General features: G+C 40.6%; 1 protein-coding gene across 1 annotated transcript in view; it reads left to right on the forward strand.

Annotated features, from left to right (window-relative positions):
- The first annotated feature begins 1064 nt into the window (after nt 1–1064).
- Nucleotides 1065–22190, forward strand: part of LOC138741910 (cation channel sperm-associated protein 4-like) — a 63768-nt gene continuing 42642 nt past the window's right edge. The window contains exons 1-4 of the mRNA XM_069896139.1: nt 1065–1162; nt 14005–14064; nt 18539–18682; nt 21993–22094. Coding sequence (XP_069752240.1) covers nt 1118–1162; nt 14005–14064; nt 18539–18682; nt 21993–22094 — 351 coding nt within the window. The 5' untranslated portion in view covers nt 1065–1117. The remainder of the gene's footprint in view (nt 1163–14004; nt 14065–18538; nt 18683–21992; nt 22095–22190) is intronic.

The raw sequence follows: 22190 nt of genomic DNA on the forward strand, positions 1-22190 counted from the left end.
TCAGTTTCTGAGTTATCAAATGGAAGGGATTTTGATTGAAGAGCTTTTTTTCATTGATTACTATATTTCAAATATAAATGTACAGTTTAGGGGTTTTGCCAAGTTTAAATTTATTATGTTCTTTCTTTATTACGGCTGTGCTTTAGAATTCATTTGTATAATGATGCTTGCAGGGTTTTTAAATCATTTCTTCTGTGGCACATTCCATAATTGTACTGTACAAATTTATTGCTATTGAAATGAATAAAAATATTTTTTTAAACAAAATGCTAGTTAGCCACAGAAAGGATGGCCCGATTACAGTTTGCCAGCGTGTTTAAAAGAGCCTACAGAATTCTGGAAAAAGGTCTTGTGACAGATGAGACCAAGATGGCAAGAACATAGTTTGGCACAACTCCTGCACCAATGAACCAATTAAACATACCTGAATACTCACAAACACCTGTGAAGCCAAATGTCCCAAACATTATGAGGGGACTAAACTATATATAAAATGTACTGTAATTTCTACATGGTCAAACCAAGATGTATACAAATACATTGAATAAAATCTAGAATGTGTACTTAAATTACATGTGAATTGTTTGATTACATATTTAAAACTGTGGAGCATGGGCAAATAAAGGAAAAGGTGTCTTCATCCCAAACATTATGGAGGGCACTATATAATCTCTAAATCACACATTATTCTGACATGGGAGATTAGTCGTTCCTTCGTACCTAAGGAGTCAAAATCTCAGAAATGTCTGGCTCACAACATGGTAGGAATGCCTTCAACTGACCAAAAAATGCAGCACACTTCTTCTCAAGGAAATTCAAGACAGGACAGACTGGCAATATCAACATCGAGTTGATTAAATGTGCATTAGCACATTATTTCTCATAGTTATTTGCAACTAGCCATAATTTAAAGTCTAAATTATATGTAAATTATTGCTGCTTGTTGCAATTATACCAATTTGAACAATAATTGCTTCTACTGCTCCCTGGAATCATTTAGTGTCACAGGTAGGCAGTGTGATGTCACAAGAGACATAGAATGTTCACACAGAGGGTGAAGTGAGTGGCGCATCAGCAAGAGCAAGGCCTGGGCCACGGAAAACCACCCAGCAAGACAATGAATGTACCTGGCTTGAAGGACCTTAAGAAGTACTCTACTGTTGTGAGTGTGGCAGCTTAGAAAATGTAATATGGAGAAACATTCAAAACAGTTTTCAAGAATACTATATTGATGAATCAACCAAGTATTGGAAAATAAAACTTGTCTGTAAGATGGGGATAATTACCAATCATGTTACAGAATTCTCAAGAAAAATGGTCTGTAGAATTTCAGATTAAGTTTGAGAATGATCAAGAGTCCAAAATCAGGATCTTAATTTAAACAAAGATTAGAAGATATGACGGAATGAGATAACTGAAGTAGACTCTGAAATTAGATGATGCAACAGGTCAGGCAACATTTATGGAGAAAGAATCAGTCAGTATTTCAGGTGAAAACATTATATCAAAACCAGGAAAGAGAGAAATTGGAGCAATGAGTTCCCTGAAGTGTACCCTAAAATTAGATTAAAAGATATGACTAGACAAACAAAGGTATAATTTGAAGTATTACAGAATTCTCAGAAAATATACATTCCCTGGATGAGTTTAAAAACTCCACTGGAAAAGTAGAGCAATTATTATTCATGAAAGAAACTTGCAAAAAATGCAAGACTAAGGTTTGGGGATTTTAAAAATTGGACAAGAATGCTAAATAAATTAAGATGGAATACCTGTAGAAGGTGAGAAATAAACAAATGTCTTTTTTTAAAGACTATAAACATTTAAAAGTGTGAGAAGAGATTAATGAATACAAGGGGGGGGGATCTTCAGGGGCAGAGACAAATAATTATATAGTGGAATTTTTAAAAATATTTTATGTCTTCAAAGAGGGAGGCTCAAACTCAATTAGCCTTGTGGTCTACTGGCCCTATTTCTTGGGTTGATTCACTCTGACACTTTCCATACTATTGAGTCCTAAGCTCTGGAAATACTTCTCTAGTGCTCCAAAGTTTAAAAATCTCACCTTTAGATCTCTGAGCAAATTTAGATTACTATTGTCTTCTTTTGAATACAGCAACTTGGTATATTGATGCAACATAGATGTGTAAAAACAAAGAAGTAATGAAGTAAGCCTCCCTGATTTCTTTCTTGAGTGTATTGATACAAAGTTGATTTAGGAATAGAGAGAAGCCATTGACAATGAATTTTTTCCAGACTAGAGAAAGAAATTCTACAGTGGTCCTGAAGGCTCAGTATTAGAAACAGTCCCCTTTTGGTGGATATTCATGACCAGGACCTGTGTATACAGGAGATACTTTCAAACTCTGCAAATGACACAAAGCTCAGCACTGCATGAAGAGATTAGTATCAGGTTTAGTTATTGGGTAACATTGACATAATGAAATGGAGAGACACATGATTGATGAAATAAATATACTGGAGTATGAAGCGATATATTTTGGGAGAAAGAATGATGAAAGGCAATATGAAATATATTTTTCATGTGTGTCTCCTGCTCTCCTCTTTATAGCAACTTCATTCTCAGATTTGATGCAGGGTCTCGACTGAAAATGTCAACAATTTCATTCCCACTTATTTCCTCTAGCGATTTTTGTTTTACTCCATGTTCCAGCATCTGCAGTCACTTCTGCCTCCATGTAATGAATGGTACAGTATACAGTGGCTTTCTGAAGCAGAAACCTGGAAATGTGTACACACATCTTTGAAAGTGACTCCACAAATTGAAAAAAAAGTAGTCACAAAAATGCTGAAGGAACTCAACGTCTGTGGGTTGGGGGAGGGGGGAAAGACGTATAACTGAAGTTACAGGCCTGAGGTTTCAAGGTATGAGATAAATGCAGGCAGACACTGGAATAAAAAGGTTGGGGAGAGGGAAGAAAGGGCAGGGGGAGCAGGACAGGCCAATCAGCAAAAGGTGAGAATTGATGGGGGAGGGGTGGCTCTGTGAATGCAGAGCTGGAGGGAAGGAGACCATGGGAAAGGTGTGGATAGGAGGCCAGGAGAGGAAAAGTGAGAATTGATGGGGGAGGGGTGGCTCTGTGAATGCAGAGCTGGAGGGAAGGAGACCATGGGAAAGGAGAAGAGAGAGAGAGAGACAGAGCTAGACAAAAGGAGAAATAGGGATAAGGGATGGGATAGACGAGGTTGGGGGCTTAGGGAAATCAGAGAAGCTGGTTAATGCTATCTGGTTGGAGGGTGCCCAGACAGAATATTAGATGTTCCTCCAATTTGTGGGTGGTTTCAGTCTGGCAGTGCATGAGACCATGGATAGACATGTCAGCATGGGAATGAGGCATGGAACTGAAATTGGTGACCTCATCGACGGATCAGTAGGGGAAAGGGTCAACATCTCCGAGGATCTGTTTTGGAGCCTTCACATTGGTCGAATCACAAAGAAGACTCGCCAGCAGCTGTACTTTATGAGGTGTCTGAGGAGATTTGGTGTGTCACCAAAAACTCAAAAATTTCTACAGGTGTACCATGGAGAGCATTCTGACTGGTTGCATCACTGCCTGGTATGGCGGCGCCAACTCTCAGGACAAGAAAAAATACATTAGAGGGTTGTTAACTTGGCCTGTGACAACACAGACACTCCATCGAGGACATCTACGTGAGGCGGTGTCTTAAAAAAGCAGCCTCTATCCTCAATGACCCCCACCACCCAGGCTTCAGTCTGCTGTCATCAGGGGAAAAAGGTACAGGGGAGCCTAAAGATGCGCACTCAATGACACAACTTCTTCCCCGCTGATTCCTGAATAATCAAAGACACTCCCTTACTTTTTGTCCACTCCTATTTTTATATTTTTTTTATTGATAGTAATGTTGTAAGATGGTTATAATATGAATGTTTGCTCTATAACGCTGCCATAAAACATCGAGTTTCGTGACTTGTTCATGACAATAAATTCTAATTCTGATTGTGATTCTGGGAGATCCACACTAATGTGGCAATCAGAGCTATGGTGCTGAATGAAGCGACATCCTAGTCTGCATCCTGTCGCATGATGTGGAGGAGACCATAACAGGATCACCTGATACAGTAGATGGCACCTGCAAATTCACAAGTAAAGTGTTGCTTCACTTGGAAGGGTGATTGGTGGTTGTGTAGCATTTTCTGCAGTCACAGGAGTAGGTGTCAAGAGGGCAATTGATGGGGAGGGAGGGTTGGACAGGGGAGTCATGGATGGAGCATCCCTGTGGAAGGTGGAGAGGGGAGGAGAGGGATAGATGTATCTGGTGGTGGTTCATGTAGTAGGTGGCGGACATGGCGAGGATGTTATTTTGGACGCAGAGACTAGTGAGGACAAGGGGAATCCTGTCCTTGTTGAGTGTGGGGGCAGGTGTGGGGGGGCCAAGGCAGATACGCTCATAATGGAGGATGTGTGGGTAAGGGTGGAAAATGTCTTTCGAGAGTTTGTTTCCTGAGATGGAAGCAGAGAGATCGAGAAAGGAGAGAGTGTTGTTGAGATGGATCAAGTGAAACAGGTCGAGGTGTAAGTTGGCAGCAAAGTGGATAAAGTCCTGGGTGCTTGAAGCAGCACCAAAGTAGTCATCAATGAAGTCGAGGAAGAGCTGAGGAGCCTTGTCTGTGTAGGCTTGCAGCATGTATTACTCCTCATCACCCACAAAAGGCCAGTCGTAGCTGGGGCCTGAGTGGGTACCCGAAGCTACCCTTTTAACTTGGAAAAAAATTGAAAATGCTCTTCAATAAAGATATAAGATATTTGGGTTTATTAAAGAAGGTACAACCTTCCAAATATACTTCAGGATAAATCATGTGAATGAACCCTCCTATATCATCCTCTCTCTGCTGTCACTTTTCCACTTTAGTCATTCAGTCTCCTGGTTCCCATCCTATCTCTGGCTTTCTGTTCGTTATCTCCACTCATCCCATTTTTCTGCAATTTAATTTCATTTCTAACTTTTCTTTGTTCAGTTCATCAGCCTGAATCATAAACTTGGTTTCCCTCTCCACAGATACTCCTGGTGACATTAGGTATTTCCAGAATTTCCTGCCTTTAATTGAAAGAAATGAGTATTAATTTTTGAAAAATGTGGTCTAATGCAGAAATATCGATGCCTGGAATGGGTTGAGAAGGGATTTACTAGATTTCAAAATCATACATTTTGATCGTATTTCCAGTGGTAAAAGATTTGGTGGCCACAAGAAGCAAATTTATAGCAGTTGGCTAAAGAACTTAAAGTGACTCAAAGAGTTGTAATAATCTGGTGTACTCTGAAAGGATAGTGGACACAGGTTGAAAATGGCATGCACCATACAATGAGTAAATAATTGAAAGGGAAAATAATTACAGAACTAAAGCACATAAAATGGCTGCTGCAACAACAGCACTTCCGCAGTGCGGACATGGGGAAAGCAGGGAGCAGAAACACAGCACTCCTCTGCAGGGTTCTACCGCCCAGCCCTACCAATCTGTTTCCATTGATGGCCCGTACAGGTTTTAAACTACCTGTAAAAGGAGCTGATGGCGTTTATATTTTAAAATCCTGCAACTGTGGGGTCTGGACCCAAGATGGCAACAGCCTCAAGAGGTTACAGGTGCTGGAGAAACAAGAGGACTGGCGCGGGGCACCAGTAAACGTGGTGACCACTGCCATTTGAGATGGAGAAGCAGAGGAGACAATCCACAGTTAATCTGAAGGGACTCTCTTTTGCTTCTCTTTCTCTTACTGTTCTGGGCAATTTCTACTGCTGGCAAATCTTTGACATACAACAGACTAAATGGAATTTCATGTACTGCTGCATGTTTTATTATATGACAATAAAAGATTCTTGAAGGAAATCACAAAATTCTGCAGACACCATGGTTGAAATTAAAAAAAGCACTCAGTGCTGGAGAAGCTCAACAGGTCAAACGGTGTCCTTTATCCAGCAAAGGTAAGGATACAGAACTGATGTTTTGGGCTTGAGCCCTTCCCCATCGTATGAGAAAATGCCAGCAGGCATCCGAACAAAAGAGCGGCGGGTGGGGAGGAGGAGGAGATGGCAAAAGCAGGAAGTGATAGGTGGAGAAAGGAGGGAGGGGGCAGCAGCAATGAGGGGGAGGACTGGGTGGGTGGAAAAACTGGAAAGCCAGGAAACGTGGAGGGGAAAGAAAAGGCAAGCAGGTTTAGTGGAAAACTGTCAAGTCAATGTTAAATCCATTGGGATGGAGGGTGCCCAGATGGAAAATAAGATGTTCCTCCAATCTGTAGGTGGTCATGGTGGTGCATAAGGCCATGGACAGACATGTGAGGCTGGGAGTGTGACTCGGAATTGAAATGGTTGGGTACTGGGAGGTCACTGTGGTTGCAAATGGAGCAGAAGTCCTGAGCAAAGCGATCTCCCAGTCTGTGATTGGTCTCTCCAATGTAGAGAATGCCACAAAGGGAGCACTGGATGCAGTAAATAAATCCTATGGATGTACAAGTGAAGTAATGCCTCAATTGAAAGGCCTGTTTGGGGTCCCAGGCCATAGTGAAAGAAGAGGTGTGGGCATAGGGGAAGGTGCCGGGGTTGTGATGGGTGGGGAGCAATGAATGCACAAGGAAATCACAGAAGGAGCAGTCCCTGCAGAAGGCCAAGAGGGGAGGAGAAGGAAAAATGTGTCACGAGGGAATCACTTTTTAAAGTTGCAGAAGAAATACTGCACTCTACTCAACTGACCCATGAAAAGGATTCTAATTTCTGAAGAAGGCACTTGTCTAAAAAGGATGTTTCTCTGAAGTACCTCAAGCAGGGTGTTGTGAGTTAATGAACCTTCTGTCACCCCCAGTCTCACCCACTTCAGGAGCTACTAAATTCATCTAAGGCCTGCATGTCTCAACCATTTAAAGCTTGTGTGCCTCAACCATCTAAGGCCTCACCCATTTTAAACTCTGCATGTCTTACCATTCATCTAAGGCCTGAGTGTGTCAATCACTTAAGGCCTGCATGTCTCAACCATTTAAAGCTTGTGTGCCTCAACCATCTAAGGCCTCACCCATTTTAAACTCTGCATGTCTTACCATTCATCTAAGGCCTGAGTGTGTCAATCACTTAAAGCCTGTGTGTCTCACCATTTAAGGCCTGTGTGTCTCCACCATCCTAAAACCTGTGTGTCTCAACCATTTAAAGCCTGTGTGCTTCAACCATTTAAGGCCTGCATGTCACACCATTCATCTAAGGCATGTGTACCGCATCAATCTCAAACCCACGTGTCATCCCCGAATTTCTGAACTTTGAACTTAGAACTGCCTTCCCAGAATGCCTTCCCAGAATTGAGCCTTGAGATGCTGTGGCTTGGGGTATTCTACACACACCAATGTATTCATACATAGTTAGAATTTAAGTTAGGTAATTGTACCTAGGAGGAGTGGATTGAGATCATTTGTTTCTGGCAAGAATGTGTTCAGAGAGTGGATGCCCCTCAAAGGCAAAATTTTGAAAGTGCAGAGTTTGCATGTTCCTATTAGGATTAAAGGCAAAGTTAACAGGCATAGGGGGAACAAGAAGAAGAGGGAGGTGTATAGCAGGTATAGGCAACAAGGAGCAAATGAGGTACTAGAAGAGTATAGAAAATGTAAGAAAATACTTAGGAAATCAGGAAGTCAAAAAGAAGACACGAGGTTGCTTTGGCAGATAATGTGAAGGTAAACCCAAAGGGTTTCTACAAGGATGTTAAGAGTAAAAGGATAGTAAGGGACTAAATTGGTCCCTTAGAAGATCAGAGTGGTCATCTAGTGTGAGCCTCAAGAGATGGGGGAAGATCTGAAGCAGTTTTTTTTTGCATCAGTATTTATTCAAAAAACTAGCATGGTGTATAAGGAAAGAAAGGAAACAAGCACTAGTGTCATGGAACATATAGAGATTGTGGTGATACGACCACCAGACTACTTCAGGGGGGTGATCTCTTTAACCCGCAGGAAGACCACTTAAGGGGCTGACACCACCTGGCCGACTGTCAATCTGCCGACCTTAATAGACCACCTAAGGGGCTGATTCCACCTGGCCGGCTGTCAATCAGCAAATCTGAATATAAACTTGAGCTGGCCCATCCTGAGCCAGTCACAGGGGAAGCTACCAAGGCATGAACTGGTGTTCAGACTTTTACTGGAATAAAGCCTGTTGTACAGTCTTTTGAGTTTTGTGCTTGCTTGTTGCTACCTCAGCACACCACAGAGGAGGAGGTACTTGCTGCCTTACAACAAATAAAGGTAGATAAATACAGAGGAGGAGGTGCTTGCTGCCTTACAACGAATAAAGATAGATAAATACCCAAAGCCTGACATGATATTCCCTCAGGCCTTGAGGGAGACAAGTGTAGAAATTGAAGGGACCCTGGCAGAAATATTTAAAATGTCGTTATCCACGGCTGAGGTGCCGGAGGATTGGAGGGTAGCTCATGTTGCTCCAAAAGTAAACCAGGAATTTACAGGCCAGTGAGCCTGATGTCAATAGTAGGTAAATTATTGGAGGGTATTCTGACAGATCGGGTATACGAGTATTTGGACAGCTAAACTCTCATTAAGGATAGTCAGCATAGCTTTGTGTGTGGTAGATTATGTTTCGAGGAGGTTACTAAGAAAGTAGATGAAAGAAAGGCTGTGGATGTTGTTTACATGGACTTTTGATGAGGTCCCACATGGGAGGCTAGTTCAGAAGATGGTAAACTGGATTCGAAATTGAATGAATGGGAGAAGACAGAGAATGGTAATGAAAAATTGCTTCTCAGACTGGAGCCTGTGTTTAGTGATGTGCCTCAGGGATCAGTGCAGACACAATTGTTGTCTATATTAATGATCTGGATGATAATGTGGTCAATTGGATCAGCAAGTTTGCTGCTGACACTAAGAATGGAGACGTTATGGACAGTGAGGAAGGTTTCCAAAGCCTGTAAAAGGATCTGGACCAACTGAAAAAATGGGCCAAAAGGTGGCAGATGGAATTTAATGCAGAGAAGTGTGAGGTGCTACATTTTGGAAGGACAAACCAAGCTAGGATATACATAAAAAATGATAGGCACTGATGAATGTGGAGGAACAAAGGGATCTTGGAATTTAGATACATAATTACCTGAAAATGGCATCAGTGGTAGACAAGATTATGAAGAAAGCTTTTGGTATCTTGGCCTTCATAAATCAAAGTATTGAGTACAGGATTTTGGATGTTATAGTGAGGTTATATAAGACATAGATAAGGTCAAATTTGGAGTATTGTGTGTAATTCTGGTCGCAAAACTACAGAAAGGATATTAGTAAGATTGTAAGAGTGCAGAGAAGATTTACTAGGATGTTGAGTTACAGGGAAAGATTAAACAGGTTAGGACTCTATTCCTTGGAGCGTAGAAGAATGAGGGGAGATTTGATAGAGGTTTACAAAATTACAAGAGGTATAGACAGAGTAAATGCAAGTAGGCACATTCCACTTAGATTTGGAGAGATAAATAAAAGAGGACATGGACTTAGGGTGAAAGGTGAAAGGTTTAGAGGGGAACCTTTTCACAGAGAATAGTGGGAGTGTGGAACGAGTTGCCATATGACTTGGTAAATGCAAACTCACTCTTAACTTTTAAAAATAAATTGGATAAATACATGAATAGGAGTGGTCTGGAGGGTTATGGAGTGGGTGCAAGTCAGTGGGGCTAGAGGTATGATGTTTTCAGCACAGTCTAGAAGGGCTGAATGGCTTGATTTCTGTGCTGTAGTGTTCTAAATCTAGTTAAGTTACTTAAATTAGAGGTGTTATTTAATTGTTGATTAATAATTAAAAATATTATTTTAAATATAACACCATCTGGAATAAGCTTTATCACTGCTGTCATGTACATAACAATTAGTGACTAAAGTTCTTTGAGGAAAAGTTTTAGGAATTCACTGCAGATGTCATCGGCCCCTAAGGCATTGTTATATTTTTATTTGGGACACGACTTTCTTCTGGTTGGCCAAAAGTATCACAAGACCACTGTGCATAAGCATAAGTTTAAGAGGATCATGGTGAGGATTGATTGGTGCTTGAGAAGATCTTCATAGTCAGTTGATCCTGACTTCCATCCTATCCTTGAATCCACCTCTCTCCTGGCCTTCACTGGGAGAGGCTTTGTGTTTGGGCCACAGCACTGATGAACCCTCACGTCACTACTGTCCGTGAGTTGGTGAGTGAGCTGTTAAGATCCTGAGTTTTTGCTGGACCTTTACTTCCATGTGCCGGCAAAGTGAAAAAAACTTGCTCACGGGAAAAAAAATTTTTTTAATGACAAATCTTGATAAACAAGGGTGTGATATTACTGAAAATGTCTGTGGGCCAGTGATATGCCTCCAACTTCAATGGGTCATGGTTCCTGTGATGTAGGAATATAAACAGACCATTCAATGCCAGTGGCCTGTTACACCACGTTATTCACAGTTTTGTGCCTTCCTTTGATCTGCTCAGTGCAGTGAAGATTATCAGTAATTCATCCAACTGCTGCTGCCTTGTATCCTTTTCTTCAAAGGGAGCCTTCAGATCTTAAAAATAATCTGCACCATTTTTCCTTCATTGAAACAACGTCAATCATCTATCTAATGACATTTCTGACATAACATAAAACAATGTGTGTTGGCATTAGTTCTAAAATTCTGTTAATGAGCTCCCTTAGGTAACGGTACAGTGCCAAAGACAGATGTTATAGATGTTATGAATGTGATGGGAAGTGAGAACCTGGATGTAATAGCTACCACTAAAGAGGCCGAACTCAGAAAACTTGAGCTTTTAAAGATAGATAAATCCCCTGGACCTGATAGAATACATCGCAGGGTACTGAAAGAAATGGGAGAAGGTATAGTCGAAGCTTTGGTGATAATTTACCAAAATTCTCTGGATTTTGGGCTGGTCTCAGTGGATTGGAAGATGGTGAATGTCACACCACTTTTCAAAAGAGGATGTAGGCAAAAGGCAGAGAACTATAGATCGGTTAGTTTAACATCTGTAGATGGAAAAATGCTTGAAACTAACATTAAAGTAAAAAAAGTGAGGCATCTGTAGTGAAATGAATCCATCAGGCAGACACGGCATGGATTCAGCAAGGGCGGGACCTGTTTGACAAACTTACTGGAGTTCTTGGTAGATAGAGGGGAGCAGGTGAACATTGTTTACCTGGATTTCAAAACGGCATTCGATAAACTGCCACATAAAAGACTTAATCAGAAGATGAGGATGCATGGAATTGTGGGTGGTGTATCAGCATGGATAGAGGATTGGTTAACCAATAGAAACCAGAGAGTGGTGGTGCTGCAGGGGCTTTTTTTCTGGTTGGCGATCATAGTGAGCGGGGTGCCACAGGGGTCGGTGCTAGGCCTACAACTTTTCACACTATATATACACGATCTGGAAGAGGAACAGCATGTAGTGCATCTAAGTTTGTTGATGAATCTAAATTGAGTGGAAAAGCAAATTGAGCAGAGGATATGGAGAGTCTGCAGAGAGATGTAGATAGGTTAAGAGAGTGGGCAAAGGTTTGGCAGATGAAATACAATTTTGGCAAGTGTGAGCTTATCCACTTTGGAAGGAAGAATGGATGCTTGGATAATTATTTAAATGGGAAGCAGTTGCAGCATGAATCGCAAAAAGTTGGTTTGTGGGTACAGCAGACTATCAAGAAACTAAATGAAATGTTGCCCTTCATTGCTGGAGGGATTGAATTTTGGAGCAGGGAGGTTATGCCACAAAAATATAAAGTACTGGTGAGACCACATCTGGATTACTGCATGCAGTTCTGGTCTTCTTACTTAGGAAAGGATGTACTGGGTTTGGAGGTGGTGCAGAGGAGGTTCACCAGACTAATTCCAGGGATGAAGGGGTTGGCCTATGAGGAAAGATTGAGTTGTCTGTGACTGTATTCACTGGAATTTAGAAGAATGAGAGGGGATCTTATAAAAACATAAAATTCTGAAAGGCATAGATAAGATAGATGTAGATAAATTGTTTACATTTGTAGGGGAGACCAGAACTAGGGGACATAGCCTCAAGATTCATGGTAGTAAATTTAGGACAGAAATGAAGAGGAACTGCTTTAACCAGAGGGCGCTGAATCTGTGGCATTGGCATGGGGGGAGGAGGCGGGGGGGGCAACATCAGTAAATATATTTAAGACAAGGTTGGATAGATTTCTACATAGTAAGGGATTTAAAGGATATAGGGAAATGGCAGGTAGGTGGAGATGAGCCTATCATCAGATCAGCCAAGATCTAATTGAATGGTGGAGCAGCCTTGATGGGCCAAATGGCGTACTCCTGCTCTTATTTCTTATATTCTTTAGTTTTGGGAATGATGCGTATCAGGAATTGCATTGTCCATAGCTCCTTTCCTTTCAGCTCTGAACTCAGGGAGAACATTTTTAATTTTTTTATTTTTTTGCTATTTAGACATACAACACGGTAACAAGTCCTTCCAGCCCACAAGACCGTGTTGCCCAAATACACCAATTAGCCTTCAGCCCCCGTACATTATGAAGGGTGGCAGGATACAGAACACCCGGAGGAAACCCACACAGACACAAGGAGAACAGACAAGCTCCTTACAGATAGTGCTGGATTTGAACCTGGGTCACCGTAATAGCATTGCACTAACTGCCCCACCTACAGCATTGGTGGATCATGCCACAATACAGTCAGCACACCTTCAGCTCTGAGAAATACTGTCAAAAGAATTAATGCATGGGACAGTAATGAGAGAGAGTGTGAAGTCATCCAAGGGTTAAAGAAACCTACAGAGAAGCATGGGAAGTCGTCACCTTGTGCAAAGAGCATTGATGAAAGGTAATTGCCAGTAAGGTACATAGCTATATTCTATTTGCAGAAGGTGACATAACTTTTTCAACCATTACTGAGGAAACATTTTCCTCCAGGGGCAAAGCTCTCATTCATTTGTGATTCAATATTGTGTTACGCAGTATCAATGCTAGTAGATCTGATTACACTTCACATACAGCTTTATACCTCCAACCAAGCGTGCTGCACACAAAGTACATGCTTTATACAATTGAACTTCTAGACCATAAAGATACAATCTTGACAGTGTCTGTAGAGATAAGGATCATTGTAACCCTGAACTTAATATCCTCTGAACAATCCCAATTAGTAGTTCATCGTTTCTGTGTTTTAATTGTCCTGAAGACACTGAGTGTCTCTTGATCATCAAAGATACTGAAGACAAAGGAACGTGCTGCATTGCCCATCTTTTGAACTGTCCTGACCTATGCCCATTGTGTGTGTGCCATTTCCACTTGCGCCATGTTATAAGTCAGTTGTGGCAGTGGAACCTTGTTCTTCCTAAACTACCTTCTCTCAGTGGCACTTCATTTTTGCCCGTGGGGACATTCTGAGCTACTTTGGTATACAATGTTCTCACCTCTACCCCAGCATCCGTTCATCAATGTGATCTCAAGCTTCATCTCCATATCAGTTCTCCCTTAGCTGCACAGTCCTCGGCAGTCGTTGGATTAAGTATGACGCCACTTGGTTCAGGTCAGACATGGATCTCCTGAAATTAGTTACTGCTGCAAAATGGAGAAAACTGTTGCAGTTACCAAAGGAAAACTGAGTTGCATGTGTGTGAAAAATCTGCACTGGAGCAGACTGTCAAAATTCCCCACAATGTCCTTTTGGTGCATCTAACTGCAGGCTAAAAATTTCTTGACAAATATCTTTTACACTAAACATCCAGGGAATTTCACACAGTTGTACGTTTCTAGGCATTCTGCCAAAAATACACTGATAGGGTTGTTATCATTCAAATAAAAAAAGCTAGAAATCAGAAGACATGAGTGGAATTCAATTAATACTGAAGAGTTTTTTAAAAAGTGGCTACCTCTGCAATATATTATTAGTTGGTATAACAAATTTTTTAAAAACATTAACTGTTTCATTTAGCATATGATGATTATCTTTAACAATTAACTGTATTTCTCTGTTTTTCTATTTCAGGTACCAAAAATCACTGAGAAAGAATTGAAAGTAGACTTCAATGACTTCATAGAGGGAAAGGTATGTTGGCAATCGAACGTTCCACAATATAAACAAGGTAGAATCTGACAGCCACCAAGTATTGGTCCCAATTACAGATACAAACTCCATTTTTAAAGATACTGTGATGATTAATAAAAGATTAATAAAACTATATAAATTACAGTTAAGCAGACATTAACCTATTTCTTACAGATGTGAAAGTTAGTACGTATATTTCGCTGTACAAGTCAACTGTCAACTGACGTATAAGTTGACATAATCCCCCCCCCACCCCCTCCCCCACCCCCACCCCCACCGCCAGCCTCATTTTAAGGGTTTTATGGTATATTCGGTGTACAAGTCGATCATAATTTTCTGGCTGCCAGAGGTGCACTGTTGACGGGTGTATACATCGACTCCCAAAGTTCACGATGCCATTAGATGGGATGTTGACCGGCATTTACGATGACCCCCACATGGATTGATCTGTTGGGCATTGGCATGGAGGATCCATTGACACAACGCAGCAGGCAATGAAAATATGAAGTGCGCTTTAAGTTGAAAGTGAACGAAATGGCCAAGAAAACCAACAACCGCGCTGCTGCAAGAGAATGTGATGTGGATGAGAAGTTTGTAAGAGATTGGAGGAAGAAGGAAGAGATTTTAAGAAACATTCCAAAAAGGCAATGTTCTTTGAGAAAAGGAATCACTTGTTGGCCAGAGTTGGAAAATCACGTTGCAGAATGGGTACATGAACAGAGGCAAGATTGCTACAGCCACCCAAAACACAATAAGAACATTTGCACTGCAGTGGGCCAAGACACACCTAGACCTCAGTGATGACTTTGAAGCTACAGTAGGCTGGTGCAATTGTTTAATGAACAGGAAAAATCTGGTATTACGACAAAAAACAATTGCACAGAAACTACCAAAAGATCTTGATCATAAAGTTGTATGCTTTCACCAGTTTATTATATGGAACTGGCAGAAACACCAGTTTGCATTGACAAATGGATGAAACCCCCATGAATCTTGACATGATAGGCAATAAAAGGTATTAAAACTGTACAAACCAGAAGTAGAGGCCATGAAAGGACCAGATCCATGAAAGGACCAGGTTTACTGTGGTATGGCCGACAGAACAAAGTTAAGACCCATGGTAATCTTCAAATGCAAAATTAAATCGAAAATGAAATTCCCTGCAGGTAGTTTTGTACATTTTCATGAAAAAGGATGGATGGATGAAAATGGTGTAAAACTGTGGATAGACAATGTGTGGAACAGGCAGTTTACACAAAGAACAGAGCTTGTACGTCTGGGATATGTTTTGTAGCCACTTAACTGAGAACACTAAAAGTAGATTAGCACTACATAATACTTACATGGCAGTTATCCCGGGTGATTTGACATCTATATTGCAACCTCTCGAGGTCTGCTTGAACAAGCCATTCAAAAACCATGTGCGTGAGGAATGGAATACATGGACGTCAAATGCAGAAAAGTCATTTACAAAAGCTGGGGCAATGCACATCATTTGATGTGCTCTGTAACTTCGTGCTCAAGGCATGAGACAAAGTTAGAGACTGATAAAATCTTTTAAAAAGTGCGGTATCTCTTGTGCAATTGATGGACAGATGATTATTGTGGGAAACTGACGACGAAGCTGAAACCACTTCATCAGATATAGACTGGGACCCTTATGATGACTGTTTAAACAGTGAGAGTATAGATGTGCTTGCCGCCATCTTTGCTTCAGAGAGTGATTTTGAAGGGTGCTAATTGTGTTATTGTTTTTCAATGAAAATCTGCTGCAGTTCGGGTATTTTTTGGTTTTTCAAGGTTCGTCTTGTACACCAGATCAACGCAGATTGGATTTTGAACTGAATTTAAGGTCTCAAAAGTATATCCGGCTTATAAGTCGACCCCCATTTTTGAGAGATTTTTTTTGGTTTTCACCACTCGACTTGTACGCTGAAATACACGGTATGCTGATCAACACATCATGTAATTCCAAGGTGTTATTTTCAGACATTTGTAAGCACATAGAGGCCACTAAGCCTCGTGGGTCTGTTCTACATTTTCCAGCAGCAATCTGAAGCTAATTTTATTTCCTGCAGTAAATCCATGGCTCTGTTTGTCAATTATTTATCCAATGTTTTAAAAGGTGCAATCCTCTAGACTTCGAGCATTCCTTTTATCCAACAGTAGTCTGCATAACAAATCTCTCAACTTGATCCTCAAATTAATCAATGAAGATTTTAACTGTCAGAAACAATTTAATGAGAGGGAATAAATATTCTTTTCATATTCAATTGTCCAAATCTACATCATATAAAACTAACTGTATTAAATTTCCTCTTGGCCTGCTCTCAAGTGAAAATAATCATGGGAACTTGAGTGCCCTTGTCTCAGCTGGTTTCCAACCTAACCATCATCAATAGCATCAATCAGCTTGGTCTCCCTTCAGAAACGAGTAATATACTCAGGTGGACAGGAGAGCTTTCAGGGGATAGTTTGAAGAGTAGAATTGTTGTGTTGTAAGTCTTGACCAGTAGTTACCTTTGAATCAATTTCACTGAATCAATATAAAGCATTCATTTAATTCTTATTTAGGCAAAACTACATTGTATACTGTGCAATATGGTTAATTTTAACTGTGACACAACCAGTGTCTTGAATGCATTTAATTTTGTTGCTGTTTTATGCAAAGTTTCTCAATGAAATGCACAACTTGGGCTCAATGTGTGATCTACTTCTGTCTTTCTGGACCTTATTTTCAGGGATTCATATATTAAGTTAATGACTACTTATATTTGATGCTGTAAAACACCTCAAATTGTTTTGCAAACACATAATCAGGCAAAAGCCAACACCACACCAAAGAAAGATATAGCAGAACAGATGGGGTGGGGGAAGCTTGCTGATAGAGGTAGGTTATATGGGGCACTTGTCATGTTCACAATAGAGGTGTATACACCAGATGTCTCTGGCTGTAGCTGCAGATGAGAGCCAGAGGCACTTTGGTAGTGTGAATTTATTCACCTCTAAGGTCTTTCCAATCTGGTGCTGAGGACATCAGTGAAATTGCCATCTTTGCATTACGCCAGTAAATAAGAGAGATGATGGAGCCTTGTGATTCAAAGAGAGATAGTTTCATCTTTACGTTCTTGGAAAGAGTGTTTTGGGTAGCACAATTACTTGGATTTTCATGACAAATTTAGACGCTTTGCTGTATTGCCCACGCTAGGTCTTGTTCCCTTTCTGGTTTAAATACTCTTATCCTCTCATATCCTTTGTGCCCAAAAATCTAATCAATCTCACCTTTCAATATACCAACTGAGCAACCACAGACTTCCATTCTTAAGGATCCAATGGGCAAAGGTACCATGGGATAATGTGGGTACAGTAAAACTCCTGTTATCTGGAATTCAAGCAACCTGCAAAAAAAAAATGCAGAAAATAAATTGATTAAAAAATAGGTAATTTTAAAATTAGCGCACCTCACGATTAGTTTGCCAATCACGCAAGATGCAATCTCAACCTTCTGGCAAATTCATTTATCTGGCATCTAACAATCCCCATGTGTCAGATGCCAGGTGTTTTACTGTATATGCGAGAACTGAAAGTAGTTTTACTATGTTCTAATGGCTGATAATCCATGGAGCAGTCCATTCTGCAACAGTCCATTCTACCATTTAGTTTCAAGCAATGGCTGAGGATGAAAGAGGCATCAGTCCAAAAGTACCCACATAAAATGAACATCATACTTGTAATGTCACACAGTGCATCTGTCTACTTGAGGCTAACCTCCTCCTCCTCTTTGTGATTTCTGTCTCTTTCCTTTGTTCAAGGCACCCCTCTCCTTCTTTGCAATTTTAACTCTAACATTTATCTCTTTTCCAGTTCTAATGAAGGGTCTTTGACCTGAAATATTTACCATTACATAAATGGTGCCTGACCAGATTTTCATGCCTTCATTTCATTTCTGCACCATTTGCAGCTATTTTTTTCTTAAATTCTCTACATCAGTGTTCTAATGCTCTCATATCAGAGGTAGACTCTTCTGGATGAGATATTAACTGAAACGAGTCATACACTCAGGTGGATGGGAGAGCTTTCAGGGAATAGTTTGAAGAGTAGAATTGTTGTGTTGTAAGTCTTGACCAGCAGTTACCTCTGAATCAATTTCACTGAATCAATATAAACCATTCATTTAATTCTTATTTGGTAGATATTACTGTTCCTAAATTGGTAGCTGCTGCCCATGTGGCTACGTGAGATATCCTCTGATTTGAAATGTGCTCCAGCAAAGGATTTTGCATTTCAAATCTGCATTTTCAACATTCAAGTCGTTTGCAGGATTCCTTAATTTGATTCTATTTTATATGTACCTCACCTCCTGCGAAGATTCTGAATTCTATCAAAACTTGTAATGCAGATGGCTGAAGCAATTTCTAATTGATTTTTGGTGTGGAAGTAATTGAACATAAATTTTATTGTTTTCCATTTTTAGGATGATTGGAGTGTGGAAGACAAAATCTCTCAAGATATTTTACACAATTTGCTGGACCATATCCTGCTGAGGTCGTTCATCATCATATTGCTTCTTGGAAGCTGCATTTCAATCAGTTTTCAGACTGATTCTATCATTTTAAAAGTAAGGAATGAACATTCTATTTGTTTCTTTTGATTTATTCTTTCTTACAGTGTCAGTAATAATGACAGGACAAATAATGCAGAGAATCTTAGATTAATAATAATTCAAAAGCATGAGTTCAGCTTTTTTCACAGTGGGCTTCAGGAAATTTAAATTAGCTTTAAAATTTGAAAATGTTCATATATTCTGTCGGAGCATCAATATCACATATATATTTTTTTAAGTAAGTTGGGCTGCACAATATAAAAATATGATTTATATTATTTTCTCAAAAACATGTTTTGCTTCCTCCATAATGATAATTACATTTTGAACTTCTGGTTCAAAGCCACTAACAGAGGCGAATGAATATACTTCAATAAGCTTCAAAGAGAAATAAAGAAATTAAATAATTAGTGGGTACAGTAAATGTCGGACAGGGCTTAAATTGTTAAACCCTTGGGGGCATGCACAAGAATGTATGATTCAACGTTATGCAGGCACTTTGAGGTCCATTCACTTTTACGAAGGGTTAAGATTACCAGCAGTTACAATATTGGTGAAGACATGAGACTTGCAGGTGCAGAAATCTGAAGCAAAAAGTAAACTGCTCAAAAAACTCAGAAGGTCAATGTTCAAATTTATTATCGGAGTACATACTTGGCATCACAAGATACAACCCTGAGATTTGTTTACCTGTGGGCCAGGCAAAATTTCTAATTACTGGTAACTGTAAACTGTACTCAAAGCAAGAAAGAAATGTAAACAAACTGACTCTAAATGCAGAAGTATACATATTCAGTAATAAAAAATGAGCCAAGTACGAGTCCTTAAATAAGTCCTCTGAATGAGTCTGTTGTTCAGAAATCTGATGGTTGAGGAGTAACAACTGTTCCTGAACCTGGAGGTAGGAGTCCTGTGGCACCTTTACCTCCTTCCTGATTGCTGCATGAGACTATGTCCTGGGTGACGTGGCTCCTTGATAATTGCTTCTGCTCTCCGTTCCTTGTAGCTGTTCTTGATGCTAGGAAGTTTTGCCTTTGATGTACTGGGCTGTGTCCATTAACTTTTGAAGGGATTTCCGTTCATAGGTACTGGTATCCCCATACTAGGCCGTGATGCAGCCGGTCAGCACATTTTCCTCTACATATCTGTAGAAATTTGCAATGTTTTTCAATGACATACCGAACCAGTGAAAACTCCTGAGGAAGTAGCAGCACTGATGTGCTTTCTTCACACTGGCATTAATATGATGGGTCCTCAGAGGTAGTGGCCCCCAGGATTTTAAATTTGCTCCCTCTCTCCACCTCTGATCCCCCAGTGATCACTAGATCGTACACTTTTGGTTTTCCTTTCCTAAAGTCTTGGTGAAGTCAAGCCTTGGTCTTGGTGAAAATGTTGTTAGCAATCCCAAGTTTTCAGTCTCCGTGCTATATAATGAGTCATCACCACTTTTTATACAGCCCACGATGGTGGTATCATCAGTGAATTTGTATATGATGTTGTTATTGTATCGAGCCACATGGTCATAGATGTAAACCAAGTAGAGCAGGGACTGAGACCATAGCTCCGTGAAGAGTACTGATGGAAATTGTGGAGGAGATGTTTTTTCCAATCTCCACTGACTGGGGTCTGGAGAAGAGGAAATCCAGGATTGTTCAGTGGGGTGTTGAGGCCCGTGTCTTGGAGTTTGCTGATTGGTTTTGAGGGGAAGATGATGTTGAGTGCTGAATTATAGTCAATAAAGAGCATCCTGATATATGCATCTTTGCTGTCCAGGGTTTTGTGGAGAGCCAGTGAGATGGCATTTGCGTAGACCTGTTGCTGCAGTAGGCAAATTGGAACGGATCCACATTGCTCAGACAGGAGTTGATATGCTTCAACACCAAGTTCCCAAAATACTGTGGATGTGAGTGTCACAGTGAGGTAAAGCAGCATCTGTGGAGATATAAGGGATGGGCTGATGCTTTGGGTCAAAACTGTGCATAAGGACTGGAGGAGGGTGAGGGGGTGAGTGCACTGGGGAGACATGGAGAGAAAGTTGCTGTAAAAAGCAGACACGGGGAGGCAAAATGTTACTGGTGACAGAATCTTATCGGAGCTGGCATATATGGCAAAGGATGATATCCTGGATGAGAAAGCTGATTGGATGAAAGATGAGGACCAAGTGGACTCTTAAACTGTTGTCTGGATGGGGGCTGACGGTGGAGAGAGCAGACATACAAGAACATGGCTTTTCTCTCTGCCATTATTGATGGACCCCTGGCATGTATTTCCTCCCATTTCCTGCACATCTGCCCTTGGGTCCTTTTACTCCTTCCAGATTCTACCATTCATTTGCATATTAAGGGCATTTTACTGCAACTATTTAACCATCCAATCTACACATCTTTGGGATATGAGAGGAAACCAGACCATCCTGGAAGAAACTTACATGATCACAGGACGAATGTGCAAACTCCACCACACAGAGTCCCAGAGGTCAGGATCGAACGCGAATTGTTGGAGCTGTGGGGGCAGCAACTCTACTCGAGGCACAGTGTCCAGCATCGTCCTCCAACCACGGAAACATGGAACCTGTGGCACCATTCGTGGCTATTTCAGATCATTTCAAATTGCTTTATAAAGAAATATTTCTTTAAGTAGTCAGGTTGAATATTTGGATTGTTGAAACACTGAGTGGCAGTCATTCCATGGATGCTGTCCTCTTAGGGTAATAATATTTGAGATCCCGCATTTGTCATTCCACCAGTTCTTGCAAGTGCCATCTCAGTCCCTGTATACAGTCCTGTCGACTTTGGAAAGATAGTTCAGATGGAGTTTGGGCTGATTTTGCATGACTGTTTGCCCAGGTGTACCCCTTTTGCTAGTTTAGATAGTGTAAGATGTTTAATTCCAATGATCTACATTGTAGTGACTCATTAGGATGGCACAGTTAACCCATTGATTAGTGTAGTATTATTACAGTGCCAGAGACCTGTTCAAATCCAACGCTGTGTGTAAGGAGTTTCTCCCCGTGTCTCTGTGGGTTTTCCCTGAGTGCTCTGGTTTCCTCCCACGTTTCAAAGATCTCCAGGGTTAATAGGCTAACTGGTTGTATTTGGGCGGTGTGGGCTCATGCCTGTTACCATACTATATTTCCAAATTAAATTTTTTTTAATTAAATTGAAATTAAAAATTAAATTTGTTATTTAGATTATTGCTGATAATGTATACCTGAGGTCAAATTGCATTTGTAAATAAAACTTATCAGGGATTATTGTTGTTGGATATGCCTTAGATCATTAAATGCTCCTATGGCCTCATTATCCTTGCTGTTTTCCCGACACAGAGGTACTCCACAATCTTTGAGACACTTGAGCAGGTAGTGGTGACGATTTTTCTCTGGGAGATGTTACTGAAATGGTACTACGGTTTCTGGATATTCTGGAAGGTAAATACCTCTTCTGCTGATGTAAAGCTAACGATCAGTACTGCAAAAATAACAGCCAAAGTGATCCTGAATATGTTCATTGTTTAATCGGCATGA

The sequence above is a fragment of the Narcine bancroftii genome, chromosome 8 (assembly GCF_036971445.1).
Source record: "Narcine bancroftii isolate sNarBan1 chromosome 8, sNarBan1.hap1, whole genome shotgun sequence".
NCBI classification, from domain to species: Eukaryota; Metazoa; Chordata; class Chondrichthyes; order Torpediniformes; family Narcinidae; genus Narcine; species Narcine bancroftii.